This window comes from Lutjanus erythropterus, chromosome 9 (assembly GCF_056507025.1).
Source record: "Lutjanus erythropterus isolate fLutEry1 chromosome 9, fLutEry1.hap2, whole genome shotgun sequence".
Classification (NCBI taxonomy): domain Eukaryota; kingdom Metazoa; phylum Chordata; class Actinopteri; order Lutjaniformes; family Lutjanidae; genus Lutjanus; species Lutjanus erythropterus.
Genome location: NC_139325.1, coordinates 35,808,506 through 35,824,140, shown reverse-complemented (window position 1 = coordinate 35,824,140; position 15,635 = coordinate 35,808,506). Strand labels below are relative to the sequence as shown.

Genomic DNA, 15,635 nt, shown 5'->3' with positions numbered 1-15,635 from the left:
GTCTCCGTATCATCTGAGTTTTGTTTTCCTCCTCGCTGTCGTCCCACGTTGCTGCTGACCAACCGTGCAGAAACCCAGTGAGGCGGTCCCACCACATGACCGCCGCTTCATTCACAGAGACGCCGCCTGACGCGGGGGGAGCCAGGACTCATTATGGGATGTGGTGTTCAGAGGGGGGACACTGGCTCTGATGTGGGCGTTTCGCCAGAATCTGCAGAAGAACAATAGATTTCCTCTTCACTCAGACCTCAGCTTATCAGAAATACTGAAGCTCATCATGTCGCTGCAGGAAGCGGTCACTGCAGATCAATCCAGACTGAAACCGGTGAAACGAAAGGTCAAGTATCTTGGTTTTCTCCACAAAAAATTACACCGAAACTCAATTTAATAATAGAACAATGACCTGTGTAGTTTGACTGCTGAAACAACAATAAATAAAAGAGAAGTACTTCATACTGTGTATCAGATAAAAAGACTGTAGACAGTGTGAAGTCCACAGTGACAAGAGCTGAATGATGTATATTCAAAGATGACAACTTCCCTGATGTTTTTAGTGCACATTTATTAGATTCTTGTATATTATGAGACTTCTTTGTTTCATATTGAGGTGAGAAAATCTGAAGTTAACATGTGTGATAAAACATAAAATGATGATTGACTGTTATTTTATTTAACTTTTTAACATATTTGAACAAAGACATCTATCAGTAAATACTTAAAGCAACATCCTGGTAGACTTTCAAAATAAAGGCACAAAGACTACTTGGTTGGGTTCAGGAAATCATCATAGCTTGGGACAAAATAAGTAAATTAGTCATTCAAGTTCAAAAAATGTATGTTCTTTACATAACTTCTCTCCTTCGATAAAAGGAGTCTCCTTGATAAAAAAGCATAACGAGTTACAACCGACCAGTCTGAAGTTTGTAGAGGTCTGCACAGTTATACTGCAGCAGCCTGGTGTTGTTTTCACATGATTTAATGAAAGTAAACACAGTTAGTATAACGACAGTGCGCTCAGAGGGCTGTAGTGTGAAGGAAATTCAACAGTACCAGGCTTTCTTTGCATGAGCTGGCAAAGATAACAGGTATCACGATGGTGGTTATTAACTTTCTTTGTTAACTGAGACTTTCTTCTTTAGGCTCTGCAAAACATTTAATGAAAATATTTAAGATTTAAGTGTTTTATTAAAGTGAAAGTAAGAATCTAAAGAGGGAAATTTAAGAAAACTCATTTAACATATTTGCCTCTTCATGGCTTCAGTTCACTTCACGTGGGGAACCAAGTTCTGCTCAGTCACTAGAACTCATGTGAATTGCGTAATCTTTGCGTAATGTGTGTCACGCTCTGCACCGAGGCGTCCCACGGCGGTGACACCGCCTCTGACAGCGTGTCATTACAACTGATTACACACCTTCAAACAGCCGTCTGTTCTTGTGCATAAACACTCCTGATCAGAGGTGAATGAAGCTCGACGTCACAGCGGAGAAACAACACAAAAGAACAAACAGGAAGAAGTTCAGAACATTCGACAGCAGGATGGGAAAAAAAAAAAACACCATGAAAATGCCTCCCGGAGGCCCCTATGGATAAAACACGATGAACTCTCTTCATGGTGTCCAGAGGAGAAAATGAGATGCAGTCTCATATATGCTGGCTGGTAGAAGATGAGTTGTCCACCATGTGCCTCTAAATCATTACATAATTAACAGAGAGGTGACGTCCCTCCCCTTCAGTGGACCTACAGCAGGAGACACAAATCACACATGTGAAAGATCATTTTACAAGTTAAGACAGTCGCAGTTTTGTTGTAAAACCACTGAAATATCCGACTGTGAAGATACATAATTAGAAAAATAGTTTAGAATTTCTGAGGAGGTGAAGTGAAGCTCGGCTCCCCTGAAAGTCGACTTTGAGAAATTTAGGAGGAGCTCTAGAACATGATGTTCGTGAAATAAATGAGAAAAGTAAAAATAATTTCACTAATTAACACACTGCTGTGTGTTGTTGTGTGTGTGACGCTGACAGCTGCTCTGTCTGTGAGCGGAGGTGTTTAACAGACAGACAGACAGAACCTGTCACTCACTTCAGTCTCTGTTTGCTTTTCATTGTTGTAAATTGAACTTTTGGCCTTAATTTCATTTCCCCCTGATTATAACAATCAAGAGACAGGAGGGAAACGACAGGGACGTGAAGGGACAGTCCAGCTGTTTCTATGAGCCTTTCAAACTGTATGAACAGTCCTGTTAATGTAAAAACAATAAAACAAATGAGTTCATTTTGATTGAAAAACTCTTCATTAATTTACATTCACAAAGATCAGATGATGCTGATCTGATTAATGAAGATGTGTATGAGAAGCAGAAAAGTTTTGCCTGTGTTCCTCTGTTGATTTCACGATTTTATTTCTTATTGTTTTTTTGCTCTTGTTAATGCAGTGGCTCCCAAACTTTTCCTGGTCTTTCCTTCGTTAAGAGGCCAAAGAATCTTTTGTAGATTTTTATCAATCATTAACAATAACTGCGGACAGAACTAACAAAAAAAAAAAAAAAAAACGGATTCAAACATTGAATTTTAGTAAAACACTTCAGGTAAGAAAACGTTATAAGAAACAGTGATGTTGGCGCTGCTCACATGTATTTTGTTAGATGAGAGACGTTTACTGAGCAGATTCACTCAAAACTAAACCACGACAAACTCACACAAACTTTCTTGAATTGTAAAATTATCTTTTAAACTGACAAACATCATGTGTAATTAATGACAGGACTCAAAACAGAACAGAAAATGATTCGTTCTGTTCATATTTTTTTCAAAGTTAGGAAGGCAGAGGTGGGAAGTAACTAAGTACAAATACTTTGTTACTGTAAGTATGTAAGTATTTACTTTTCTGACAGCTGTTTACTTTTACTCCCAATATTTGAACAAAAATATCTGAAACTTTCTACTCCTTACATTTTCAAAACAGGCTTGTTACTTTAGTTTTAATTTGCATTTTGAAGAGACTGATTGATTATTTATTATTATTAATTATTATCTGCATGCAAAAAAGAGAAAAAAGAAAGAGAACAAAGAAATATCAAGATGAATAACTATCTAAGAAGATGAAAAATTATATAAAAGATGTGCTTTGAGCCCCACAATCTGAGGACCGTTTACTTCCATTATTATGGAGAGAAAGCAGACATCGTTAAACTCTGAAACTCGAAACTGTCTAATGGATAAATGGAAGAAAAGGCCAAAAGGGAAATATGTCTTTCTGATTTGAGGGTGAACTGTCCCTTTAAATGTAGTCTTCCTCATGTCTGTATCAAAGACTTTGAAGCCCTCTGGTGGAATAAAAACCACACGACACATTCAGAGAAGTTTCACCTTTTATTATTCGTCATCATTCCAGAAAACAGAAAACGTTACGTTTACTGAAGCATCATGGAAACTGATGCTACGTGGCAGTTGAACAGGAGGCTGTAGTCGCCTCCTCCAACTCTCACAAAGTCAGCCACGGTCTTTCTCCCGTTAAACTCTTTGGTCAACAACGTCTGCAGAGAGAAAACACAAAGAGAGGAGGATTAAAAGAAGTTATTATTTTTATATACAAACAACATTTTGTAGTTGTGTCCGTGATAAAATATATATACAGCATATATTCTTGGAAGTACCAACAACTGTTCAAAAGTTAATTTCTGGTGTTTTAAGCTGCTATCAGAGAGTCGACAGCAGAGAGATGAGAGTTAATTATCTCTCACTCTTTTGTCTGTACACCAAATAAATAAAACTGAGTTTTGTTATTAACATTATATACATTCAGCTCAACTCAGCAGCAGCTAATCATCATTTATATTTCATTTACATTTTCATCTGTGCAGTACTGATATAACAATATGCTAATTTTTGCAATAATTTCACTGTACAACTCTAAAACTCAATAATAATTTAAAAGTACAATTCACTGGTTACACTGGCATCATTACTACATTTATTTATTTATACTGTGCATTAAACCAGCCTATGCTCTTATTTATAATACTCACATCCTAACACCCTTATTGTTGTTAACATATTTTCACAAATCTCTTATTTCTATTTCTTCTATATTGTCATATATAGTAGTATAATGCACATATTTGTTATGTATTATTACATACTCGGTTTTCTGATTTTCCACACAAACCCCAGTAAAGTGCCAGAAATGTTTGTTTGGTTTGGTTAGTTAATTGTCATTTAAAATGATCAAAACACATATTTTTCTAAAAATGTTATATGTATTTATATAAAACTGACTTACGCTCCAGTCTGAGGTCATGTGTCGCGCGCTGGTCACCACCGTCTGAGAGGAGACACCGTAGTTGTCTCCTTTATGGATGAGCCACTGAGACTCGTTGCCCAGCGTCACTCTGAGAAAAAAAAAAAAAAAACAACAATTTGAAGATTCTTATATATCCTCTTTTCATATTAGATGGTTGACCCATAATATTCATATAAAATATGACAGGTCGGCTCAGTGTGTGTGGAACTGACCTGACTCCAGTGTGGCTGAGTTTTCCAGCTGCAGAAGAACTGGATCCCAGCCGTCGCATCATCCACTCACCTTTATAAACTGGAGAGTTGTAGATCCGCGTCAGCTCGGCACCTGACAGGTCTGTCAGAAGATCACTCACATTAATGTAAACCACAGATTCTCAAACTATGGTTCTGGTACCACTGGTGGTACTCAAGTTCCCTCTAATATTTTTGTTTCAATATCAGCCTGCTGTGTATTCATATTCATGCACATTGTGCAGGACCACAGGCTGCAGGATCACCTGCATCTCGCTCATTAAACCACCTGCGCCTCCCACAAACCCAGATCACCTGTGTCACATTAGTCGCCTGCACCTCTCTGCTCCAATCACCTGTGCATACCTGTATAAGGACGCCTAATCCTCTCCCATTTGTCTCAGTTCTCAGGACCCCTTTCATACCCAAGACCCCATTCTCAATTTTCTGCAGGCAGCTCAGTGGTCGTCACGGTGGTCCCTCAACAAGAAGCTCCCAGGTTCAACCTCACCCATTCCAGGTTTTCATCCACGGGGAGTTCACTCATTTCATTCCCTCATCCCTCTCCTCCTTTGTGTTTTATCAATATATCTGATGTTGTTGCATCAATATTACTGCTGTATTAATGTGTATGTTGCATTTTACTGCTGCTACTAACTACTTTATACCCTGTTGAGCAGTTCAGCAATGCATCATGGTCTATAAGACATATGTTTGTAGCATCATGGCTATGCTGTGTGAATCATATATCTCTAAAGAGTCAGAACATGACGATACATTTTCCAGCTGATCCGAGAGGGTTTTTAAAGAAGCTTATTTAGCTGAAGAGGGAGGAGGATTTTCACTTCATCCTTCATTTAATCAAACATGGTTTGCACTGGACAGGAAGGGAAGGAACAACTGTCATCTGAAAAGTAACTAAAGCTGTCAGACAAAATAAAAAGTACAATATTTACCTCTGAGATATAGCAGAGTAGAAATACAGAGCTGTATAGAAATACTCAAGTACAAGTACCTCAAATTTGTACTTAAGTACAGTACTTGAGTAAAAGTTACATTCCACAGCTGGGAGCACAGCTGTATTTTTACATTTTCAGAGAGCTGAAACTGAAGTGACTTACCTCCACCAGACGAAGACATGATTCTGCACAGCTCAGTGAGACATTCAGGTGAGATTATATAGGCTGTATTCTACAGTACAGAGTACATGATGTGTGATCACGACCTGCGTCATGTCAGTTTTATGATTCATGAAACAGCGACCTACATGATAATGATAAATTATGTAGGTGTAGCTCCTGTTTAAATGAAGCTGTTGTAAATTTACAGAGAAGAGTATCATCGTTCTGTGGCCGAGACCTAAAACCATAAAGTGAATTGTTTTATAGTTTTATGTATTGATAAGGACACAGCAGCACCTCTGACATGTGACTTTTCAAACCTTTGTCTTTTTTACAATGAGTGACTGAGGATGGCTTATCAATAAAACTGTTAACTAATCAGGTCACAATGGAGAGGCAGCTCAAAGTACAACAAAAACCCCAACAAGATCTGGCAAGTCTTTCTTCAGATTAACTAGTGCAGAGAATAATGGAAGACCCCCAAGGCGCTCTGTCCTCTGGTGAAATAAAACTATATATTTATGAACATTGATTTATACTGAAGAGCTCCATGCTGTACTTTGATGCAGTAGCTTTACGGTAATGATGACCACAAAAAGTTTAAGTGTGATCTCTATTGACTAGTTTATTAGTCCAATTTTTTTTTAAGTGTGTCAATTTAATGGATTCATATTACACCACAACATAACAGGAGAAGCAGCTGATCTGGTTCATTTGCGTCCTACTGGACTCAACAAATAACTTATTTGATTATTTTTGTTCATCTGAAACATCTGAAGCTTGACATGCTGCTTTGGCTCAAGATGATATTCTCACATTGAAGTGTTTTGTCACAAATGCTTCAAAGTAGATAATTAAATATGAGAGAAAAAATGTGACACAGCAATTTGAATATATTATGAGAGTTAAGTTTGGTCAGTCCTCACTGCTTATAAAGAAAAGTGAACAGAACCAGAGGAAGAGTTAGAAAAATGTGGAGCCATCAGCAAAGTCTGAGGAGTCAACTAAACAACTACAACTAAAAACTGACATGTTTTAAATGTGGATCAGGTTTTAACTGAGACTTTGTTGTAAACAAGGAACACAGTTCAGATTCTGCTCCTCCTCCTGGAATGAATCAGAGCTTGATAAGCCCTCCCTCCTCCTCCTGCTCTCAAACACAGTGAGCTCCACTCTGCACATGTATTTCCTTGTTCCCTCACCTTCAGATCTACAGTTTGAAGATGGGTGGAACCAACATGTGGTGACGTGCAGCAGCTGACAGGCCACATTCACTGCAGAGACACAGCTTGTTTAGATCAGAGCTCAGACTGGTTTCAGGTATAAGGAAGTGAAACTCAGACAGTCGTTGTTACTGAGAGGTGAAATGGCACAGAAAGGAGTTCAGCTGGACCGGGAAACCTTCTCTTGTTCCATCTGTCTGGATCTACTGAAGGATCCGGTGACTACTCCCTGTGGACACAGCTACTGCATGAACTGTATTAAGAACTTCTGGGATGAAGAGGATGAGAAGAAAATCCACAGCTGCCCTCAGTGTAGGCAGACCTTCACACCGAGGCCTGTCCTGCTGAAAAACACCATGTTAGCAGCTTTAGTGGAGGAACTGAAGAAGACTGGACTCCAAGCTGCTCCTGCTGATCACTGCTATGCTGGACCTGAAGATGTGGCCTGTGATTTCTGCACTGGGAGAAAACTGAAAGCCCTCAAGTCCTGTCTGGTCTGTCTGGTCTCATACTGTGAGAAACACCTGCAGCCTCATTATGATGTTACTAAATTAAAGAAACACAAGCTGGTGGAGCCCTCCAAGAGCCTTGAGGAGAACATCTGCTCTCGTCACGATGAGGTGATGAAGATGTTCTGTCGTACTGATCAACAGTGTATCTGTTATCTCTGCTCTGTGGAGGAACATAAAGGCCACGACACAGTGTCAGCTGCAGCAGAAAGGACTGAGAGGCAGAGAGAGCTTGAGGTGAGTCGACAAAACATCCAGCAGAGAATCCAGGACAGAGAGAAAGATGTGAAAGTGTTTCAACAGGAGGTGGAGGCTATCAATGGCTCTGCTGATAAAGCAATGGAGGACAGTGAGAAGATCTTCACTGAGCTGATCCGTCTCATGGAGGAAAGATGCTCTGATGTGAAGCAGCAGGTCAGATCCCAGCAGGAAACTGAAGTGAGTCGAGTCAAAGAGCTTCAGGAGAAGCTGGAGCAGGAGATCACTGAGCTGAAGAGGAAAGACGCTGAGCTGGAACAGCTCTCACACACAGAGGATCACAACCAGTTTCTACACAACTACCCCTCACTGTCACCACTCAGTGAATCTACAGACTCATCCAGCATCAATATCCATCCTCTGAGGTACTTTGAGGACGTGACAGCTGCTGTGTCAGAGCTCAGAGACAAACTACAGGACGTTCTGAGTGACAAATGGACAAACGTCTCACTGACAGTGACTGAAGTGGATGTTTTACTGTCACAACCAGAACCAGAACCCAAGACCAGAGCTGAGTTCTTAAAATATTCAACTGAAATCACACTGGATCCAAACACAGCAAACACATATCTGTTATTATCTAAGGGGAACAGAAAAGCAACAGGAATGAAACAACAACAGCCTTATTCTAGTCACCCAGACAGATTCACTGGATGGTCTCAGGTCCTGAGTACAGAGAGTCTGACTGGACGTTGTTACTGGGAGGTGGAGAGGAGAGAGACAGCAGTTCATGTTGCAGTCGCATACAAGAATATCAGCAGAGCAGGAGACTCAGATGAATGTGGATTTGGATACAATGACAAATCTTGGTCATTAAGATGTTACACAAACAGTTATGAGTTTTATCACAACAAAGTCCAAACTCCCGTCTCAGGTCCTCAGTCCTCCAGAGTTGGAGTGTACCTGGATCACAGAGCAGGTATTCTGTCCTTCTACAGCGTCTCTGAAACCATGACTCTCCTCCACAGAGTCCAGACCACATTCACTCAGCCTCTCTATGCTGGACTTTGGGTTAATTGGTTGTGTGGATCCACTGCTGAGTTCTGTAAACTGAAATAGACAGAAGTCATTTAAGGGATTGTGGGTAAAGTTTTATGGTTCATTTCTTCAAATAGTTTTGTTTCCATCTGAGAGCTGATTGTTGTGACATTTCTTCTCTGCACAGAGATCAGCTGTCAATCAAACATTGTGGGCGGTACTTTGACATCTTGTCATCTGTTGTTGTGTAAATGTTTGAGTTTGTTTAGGCGGCGCTCCTTCCTGTGTCTGTTCAGCCATGGAGGCTCTCACTGCTCAGGATGACTTCTGTTTACCTGAACTGATATTTCTCTGCAGGAAAATAAAAATGTCTCTGTGCTCTAAATGTGTGATCAATATTTGTATTGATGTATTTGTATGTTGTTGTTTCTCTTCCACTGCAACACCAGATCTTCATTTATCATAGATATTCTGTTGTCACCACTTTGGAAAGAAACTTTTAATTACATTTACATTTACTTGTGTGAGGTTTTATAAAAGTGTAATGATCCTGATGATAATCAATAAGGAGGTGATTGATTATTGTCTTGTACGTAGCTGAGATTCTGCTCAAACAAACTGATTGTGAGGATGAAGTGAATCTGTTCATGAACTCATTGAACACGAGTCATTGAACAGACTTTACTGATGGGATGTGAACAAACTGAAGCTTTACACAATGAATAAACAAACACGAACAAAGTCTTTTCTTCTCGTCTTCATTCATACAGAGCTGATGGAGAAAATGTCAAACTAATATGAGAAGATAACTGAGGCCGTTTTCCTTCTACTATAAACAAGCTGTTTGAATTTCAATTAACTTTATTAACACAATGACAAAGATACATTTATTGGTGTGTAGCATTTTTTAAATTTAACTTCAACACTTCAAGAAACTGATTTTAATGCAACACTTCATCTTTATTTGTTGACACATTAGTTTATCTATTTATGTCTAAATTAGGGCACAATGTGGTAAAAAAAAATCATATTGTGATATGATTCATGTGAGTAGATTGATCATTTTTGTGTCACATTTTTGGGCTCTGTGCCAAATAAACATGTTTTCTTGCATCAACAGGATTTGTAGTTTTTGTCTGCATTATTCCTTCATCAAGACACTGCAGTTTCTGCGATTTGGATATTACACTGATAATTAAGTTTCCAGACTGGACACAGAAGTTTTAATGTGCAAAATAACGTATTTGAACTTCATGAACTGTATTTCAGATGATGACAACAGAAATGATTTATCACCATCCAAGTCGTCCAGGTTGTATTTTAAAAAATGTCCTAATTTATGGAGCTATGTTGACTCAGCAACAAAACTAACGAGCTGCAGAAGAGCTCACACTGAACAGCAGGTAAAATGTTTAACACGTGATTAAAGTGGATTTTCCCTTTAACAGAGAATCTTTTCTCTCTCCAGTGGAATCAAAAACACACAACTCCTGCCTGATGTTTCTCCTTTATTAACTGATCAGATAAACTGTCAAACATTCAGGAAGCAGAAAAATTCCTGTTTACTGATTCATCATTCGAATAGAAGCCCAGTGACAGTTATCAAAGAGCCAGTTGTAGTCTGAGCCGCCGGTCGCCACAAAGTCAGCGACAGTCTTCCTGCCCTGGAAATTACCCTCTTTGACAACCTGTGAGGAGAAATAAACACAGAGCAGAGGAGTTTGACCCACTGACAGTCTGTTCTGTTATTAATCTACTTCTGAAAAAGATTTACCCTCCAGTTTGAGCTCATGTGTCGAGCTTGGGTCACCACAGTCTGAGATGAGATGCCAAAGTTGTTTCCTTTATGGATGAGCCACTTAGAGCCGTCGCCCAGCGTCACTCTGAGAAACAAACAGAGTTTGAGGATGTTTCATAAAGAGATATCAGAGGGAGTGCTGCTGTACTGAATATCATTACAACTGGGTAATAACATAATAATCTGTCTGTTTTCAGGAAATGAAGAGGAGAGACAGGAGAGGGAGGGAGGAGCGCTTGTTTTGTGTAAGCGAGGAAGCAGGCATCCAGTGAGAGCGGTGCAGGCGAAGGCAGGAGGAGAGAGGAAACGGAGGAAAGTTACAGTGGCAGTTTATTGATGCCAAAAATGAAACTTATGCGTGTAATGAGATACACCAGTGCTGCATCAATTTTTTTCCAATTCACGTTCAGCTTTTTACCAGTACAGGCCGTCTGAACTGATGCACTTGCATCTTACACATTTAAGCCAGATGCATCAGACGCATGAGTGCAGTGATTCCCAAAGTGTGGACTGTAATCAGAACTAAGTAAACAAAACCATGGGATTTAAATGACATGTTATTCTTCAGTTATCTGACCTATTTTAACAGGTGTTACGCTGTATTTGGTGACCTGTCACAGAATCTTATATCTTGTCATTGGTACGATTAGTCTAGTATGTTGATCAACCAAGTAAAATGAAGAAAAATCTAGCATTCACTTAGTCTGATATTGAGTCTTTTAGGTGTCTAAAAATATGTTTTGCTGCTGACTCTGTCCACAGCACGACATTGTTTAGGTTCCTCCACTGATACTCCTGCTGCTTCTACAAACTAGGGACATGTCAACCTCCATCTACTGTAGGTAACACACTGACTATGGAAAACTAACACATGCAGCCACACTTGAAATAATCTGAACTATCCCTTTAATTGTGCATGTCCATAATATTGCTATGAAGTTTCAACTGAAATGTAAAGTATTTTGTACACAGTAATTCATGCACAGCAATGAAAATTATAATAATTTATGTAATGAAAATGTTGATGTGAAAAGTGTGTGTGTGTGTGTGTGTGTGTGTGTGTGTGTGTGTGTGTGTGTGTGCGTGTGTGTGTGTGTGTGTGTGTGTGTGTGTGTCTGGACTGACCGGACTCCAGAGTGGCTGATTGCTCCAAGAATGAATGAATTGGATCCCAGAGGTCGTTTCATCCTCTCAGCTTTATAAACTGGAGAGTTGTAGAGCCGCCTCAGCTCGGCACCTGACAGGTCTGTCAGAGCAGAAGATCACTCAGATTAATCAATCAGCAGGAGAGTCACAGAAAGACCAGAAAAAAAACTCCAAAATACTTACTGCCATCAGACCAGGACTGCACAGTAACAGCCAGCAGAGTCAGAGCCAGAGCACAGAGGAGCATCTTGAAGGAAAACATGTTGGATCGATCTGATCAGTCACGTATCAGTGATTCATTCAGGTGAGGTTTTATAGTTCCCTGACACAGGGAGGACCCTGTTTGGACACAGTAATCAGAGACTGTCCCATCTGTCCCAATTTGCATCACTGTTTGTCTCTTGGCTGCCTGCATCGGTTATTTCCAAACTGTTGACAGCAAACACACCAGATTTCATCACATCAGGGGTCACAGCAGCAGACAGAAAATCAAAAGGTCCATAATAAGACTCGACTGATTAGTTTCATGTCATGCTCATTATATTATGAAGTCTTAGTTTGAAAAATCACTTCTAGCTGCATCTGTTGGGTCAGTGAATCTTTCTGTCATTGGATTTTCCTTTCAGAAACAGGCACTAAAATATAAAGAAAGGAGTGGTTATTTTAGTTTCATTTTAAAGTCTAAAATAAACAAAATAATGTCACAAAAAAGTCAAGAAAGAAAATATTCCTGCACCAGCTGTCTATAAAGTTTCTCTCTTTTACCAAATTAAGATGAGCTCGTCTGTCAAACACACTTCAAACTCGACAAAAAGCAAAAAAAAAACTCATCACAAAGTCTTTGTTAGTCTCTGTGCTGTTCAACAATCACCAGCGGCCCGTACCACGAAACAGGATGTGTGGTTATCGAGGTAACTTTCAGGTGCCTAAGCTTGGCGACGCAGTGATAGGACTATTATTGACACCTTGAACTGGTTTTACTGTGTGATTAATGTTGGGAATTACAGATATTTTACTGTGTGTGTTTGTTTTTGTTATTATTATTATTATTATTATTATTATTATTATTATTATTATTATTATTATTATTATTATTCAGACAGTCAGTTGTTTTTTTTTCTTTTACTGTGTGACCTTCCTGCTTGTGACAGGAGCTGCAGGAGTGTTTCTCTCAGTCTGGATTATGATGGTTGTCTTCTCCTTTATTATTTATCTATTATTTTTTGAAATCTGTCTTCATTTGTAAAATACGCCTGTCAGTAGTTTTGTCTATCCTGTGACTGGTGAGACGCCACCCCGTTTCTGTGAACACGCTCGTGTCTAGATTGAGAAACCCTGGGTTGATTTACCGAGTTGATAACCAGCTCATCCTTGACTGCTCTTTTTAGGTTTAATTTAGCCAGATCACTTTTAGATACCCTGGGTATGTTGAACCAGCTTTGTAAAACAGGTCCCTGGTCTCCCTCCTCCTGACTAACAGGGTTTGGTTGTTGTTATGTTTGTTTGATTTGTTTTTCCACCTCACATTCAGCTACATCACACATTCACCTCAGCCGAGCACTCACTACACCACTGATGATACTGATTTACATCCCTCACATCATTTTTGCGTATAGTTAACTATTGGTTAAATAAATTCATTTGAACTTTAAGCAGAATTATCCATGTGGTCTCCCTTGTTTTGGCTGAACTTTGAGTTGGTTCATGACGGAGAGGAAAGCATAAAGAAGATGAGGAAGAAGAGGTGCTGATATAAGCATATATGTATGTTGGCCTGTATAAAAATTAATTTGCATGATAAAACATGTGTCTATATGACACTGTCCAGCAGAGAGCGCTCTGACCTCATTGTTTACTGCACTGATGTAGCAGCAGTATTCAGATTGCAAAACCAATGCATAGTCCACTTTGAAATGTTCATTTTTTCCATTCCACCTGGGAAATTTTACTGTACTGTCTACCTCTGAATCTTGAATAATTGATTGTTTGTCCCCTAAAACCAGTTTGGTATCAGTCTAAAATAAAAATCAGCAGGCTGTTGTACGTACAGGAAATCAAATTTCCTCTAATTTTCCTTCAAGAAACTGTGTATTTAATGTGACTGAACACGTCTACACAACAGAGCCATAAATTAATTTAATGAGAACCCTTGAAATGTGTGGTTTCTTGAACATAAAGGCCACGACACAGTGTCAGCTGCAGCAGAAAGGACTGAGAGGCAGAGAGAACTTGAGGTGAGTCGACAAAACATCCAACAGGCATCAGACCAAAGTCTCAGTGTGATGTTTTATTACTTTCAGCATTTTAAATATTACACAATGTCACATTTATGTTGATGTCAATATTCACTTCTCTTAAGATTCTACACAAAATATTCTGTTTTTTAAATATTGTTTTTCTGGACCTCATTCTGTTCTCGATCTACTTCTTCTCTGACAGACAGATGGAGCAAAATGTTTTAAAGGAGGAGGGACTGTAGTGGGAGCACTGGGCTGTCAGCTGTGACTGTGGGACAAATGGTTTATATGACTCTCTGGTCAGTTCGAGGGGCCCCTTACCAGGATTTAACTTAGGGCCCCATGAAAATTGAACCTACAGGAGACCTCACACTGAACTGTAACATCAGATGATTTTTTTAACATTAGACTTCCATGCAGATTTTCAAATGACTTTTAGCTGACTGCAGATCAGTTCTTAAACTGACCATCATAACTTTATACTGAGAAATAAATCAGGGTGGTAAATACAGACCTGGTTTCTTCTCATTGATTGATACGGTTGATTTGAAAATAGATGAGTAAACTCTCAGCCTCATTTCAAAGTGGTGGATGAAATGAGTTTTCTTGGGTTTATCCCCCAAACTACACCCCTGAAATAAATAGAGCTAAAATATACGAACAAGATGGACTGAATTATGTCCAACAACAAAAATATATTAAGACGTAGGGTCTGTTTGTTTATTCTGCCTTTTCCACTAAAACCTCTAATTCCATGGGATCAAATTTAATTTAGTGTTTGTGGTCATTCTGCTTTCTGTCTAAACTCTCCACGGCAGAAACCAGTAAAACACACAAAACCCTCATTTACATACTGCTGTCTCCACAATGTTTGCACCTGATGTCATTTACACAATTATTCTTAGTCGATCACCTGAAAAACACACAACAACCAAACGTTCAATATGTTAGAATGAACACAGTTTAGTTCTTTTTAATTGGGATCTTAGTAAATCAGGCCCAAGTTTGTGTGACTACATCTGTGTCTTACTACATCTGACCACAAGGTGGAGACATGGACACACTGGATTGTTAATGTGACGTCATGCTGAACGAACAAACAGTTAAAACTTTTGGTACAACAGTGTCCAAACTCTCGTCTCAGGTCGTCAGTCCCCAAAAACATGTCAAAATATTTCCTGAAACTTATATTTTTCAAATATTTGTCTAATATATTTAGATATATTATTAATTCTAATGTAACTTGTGGAATGTCATGTTTATTCTCTCAGGTCTCCTTTTCATGTCCACAGTCTGATCCAGAGCTGTTTTTGTTTTTTCCTTAAAATAATTTCTACCTGGTCTCCATTAGAATTACATGTGTGGATCAGGCTGTATCCTACACACTGTGTCATATTTATAAGAAGATATTTGTTGATATATTGAACTGAAACTATTTTTGATCTAATTTATCAGCCTTTTCTACTGTTTGGATGTTTGCATATAGATGTTTTTGGACTTAATGTGCAGCCAGTTGATGGATTGAACTGTTTTACTGGGATGTTTCTGATGAACTCGGTAACTCTGCTCCTTTCACAACATGTGAATGTAACTGAGGACACTCCTCCTTGTAAGGGAGGACACCTGTGTCCTGTCCTCCATTTAATGTCTGTTGAGCTGCTTCGTCCTTCAGTATCCTGAAGAACAAATGTGGCTGAAATAAAGAATATTGTCTTTTGCATCATGGCTACGAGTGTGTGACTATTTCCTCCTACAAATCCTGAAACTTTAATAAGAACAAATTTCTTTGCCACTGCCAGTGAAGCTTTAATAACTTTAAGGTAATTATGAA

The 15,635-nt window shown here is 39.1% G+C and overlaps 3 protein-coding genes across 3 annotated transcripts; 1 reads left to right on the top strand and 2 right to left on the bottom strand.

The window, feature by feature from the left end:
• Positions 1–3,360: 3,360 nt before the first annotated feature.
• On the bottom strand, positions 3,361–5,871 carry LOC146322042 (uncharacterized). Its single transcript, XM_084727470.1, has 4 exons — positions 5,656–5,871; positions 4,517–4,637; positions 4,284–4,392; positions 3,361–3,537 (listed from the first exon to the last, which is right to left on the bottom strand). Exons 1-4 carry the CDS (start codon positions 5,672–5,674, stop codon positions 3,415–3,417), a joined length of 372 nt encoding a protein of 123 aa, XP_084583596.1. The 5' UTR covers positions 5,675–5,871; the 3' UTR covers positions 3,361–3,414.
• A 997-nt stretch (positions 5,872–6,868) lies between these two features.
• Positions 6,869–9,365, top strand: LOC146322041 (tripartite motif-containing protein 16-like). Its single transcript, XM_084727415.1, has one exon. It carries the CDS (start codon positions 7,022–7,024, stop codon positions 8,702–8,704), a length of 1,683 nt encoding a protein of 560 aa, XP_084583541.1. The 5' UTR covers positions 6,869–7,021; the 3' UTR covers positions 8,705–9,365.
• A 194-nt stretch (positions 9,366–9,559) lies between these two features.
• LOC146322040 (uncharacterized) lies at positions 9,560–11,909 on the bottom strand. Its single transcript, XM_084727467.1, has 4 exons — positions 11,751–11,909; positions 11,547–11,667; positions 10,398–10,506; positions 9,560–10,311 (listed from the first exon to the last, which is right to left on the bottom strand). The coding sequence occupies exons 1-4, from the start codon at positions 11,827–11,829 to the stop codon at positions 10,186–10,188; spliced, it is 435 nt and encodes a 144-aa protein (XP_084583593.1). The 5' UTR covers positions 11,830–11,909; the 3' UTR covers positions 9,560–10,185.
• Positions 11,910–15,635: the final 3,726 nt, after the last annotated feature.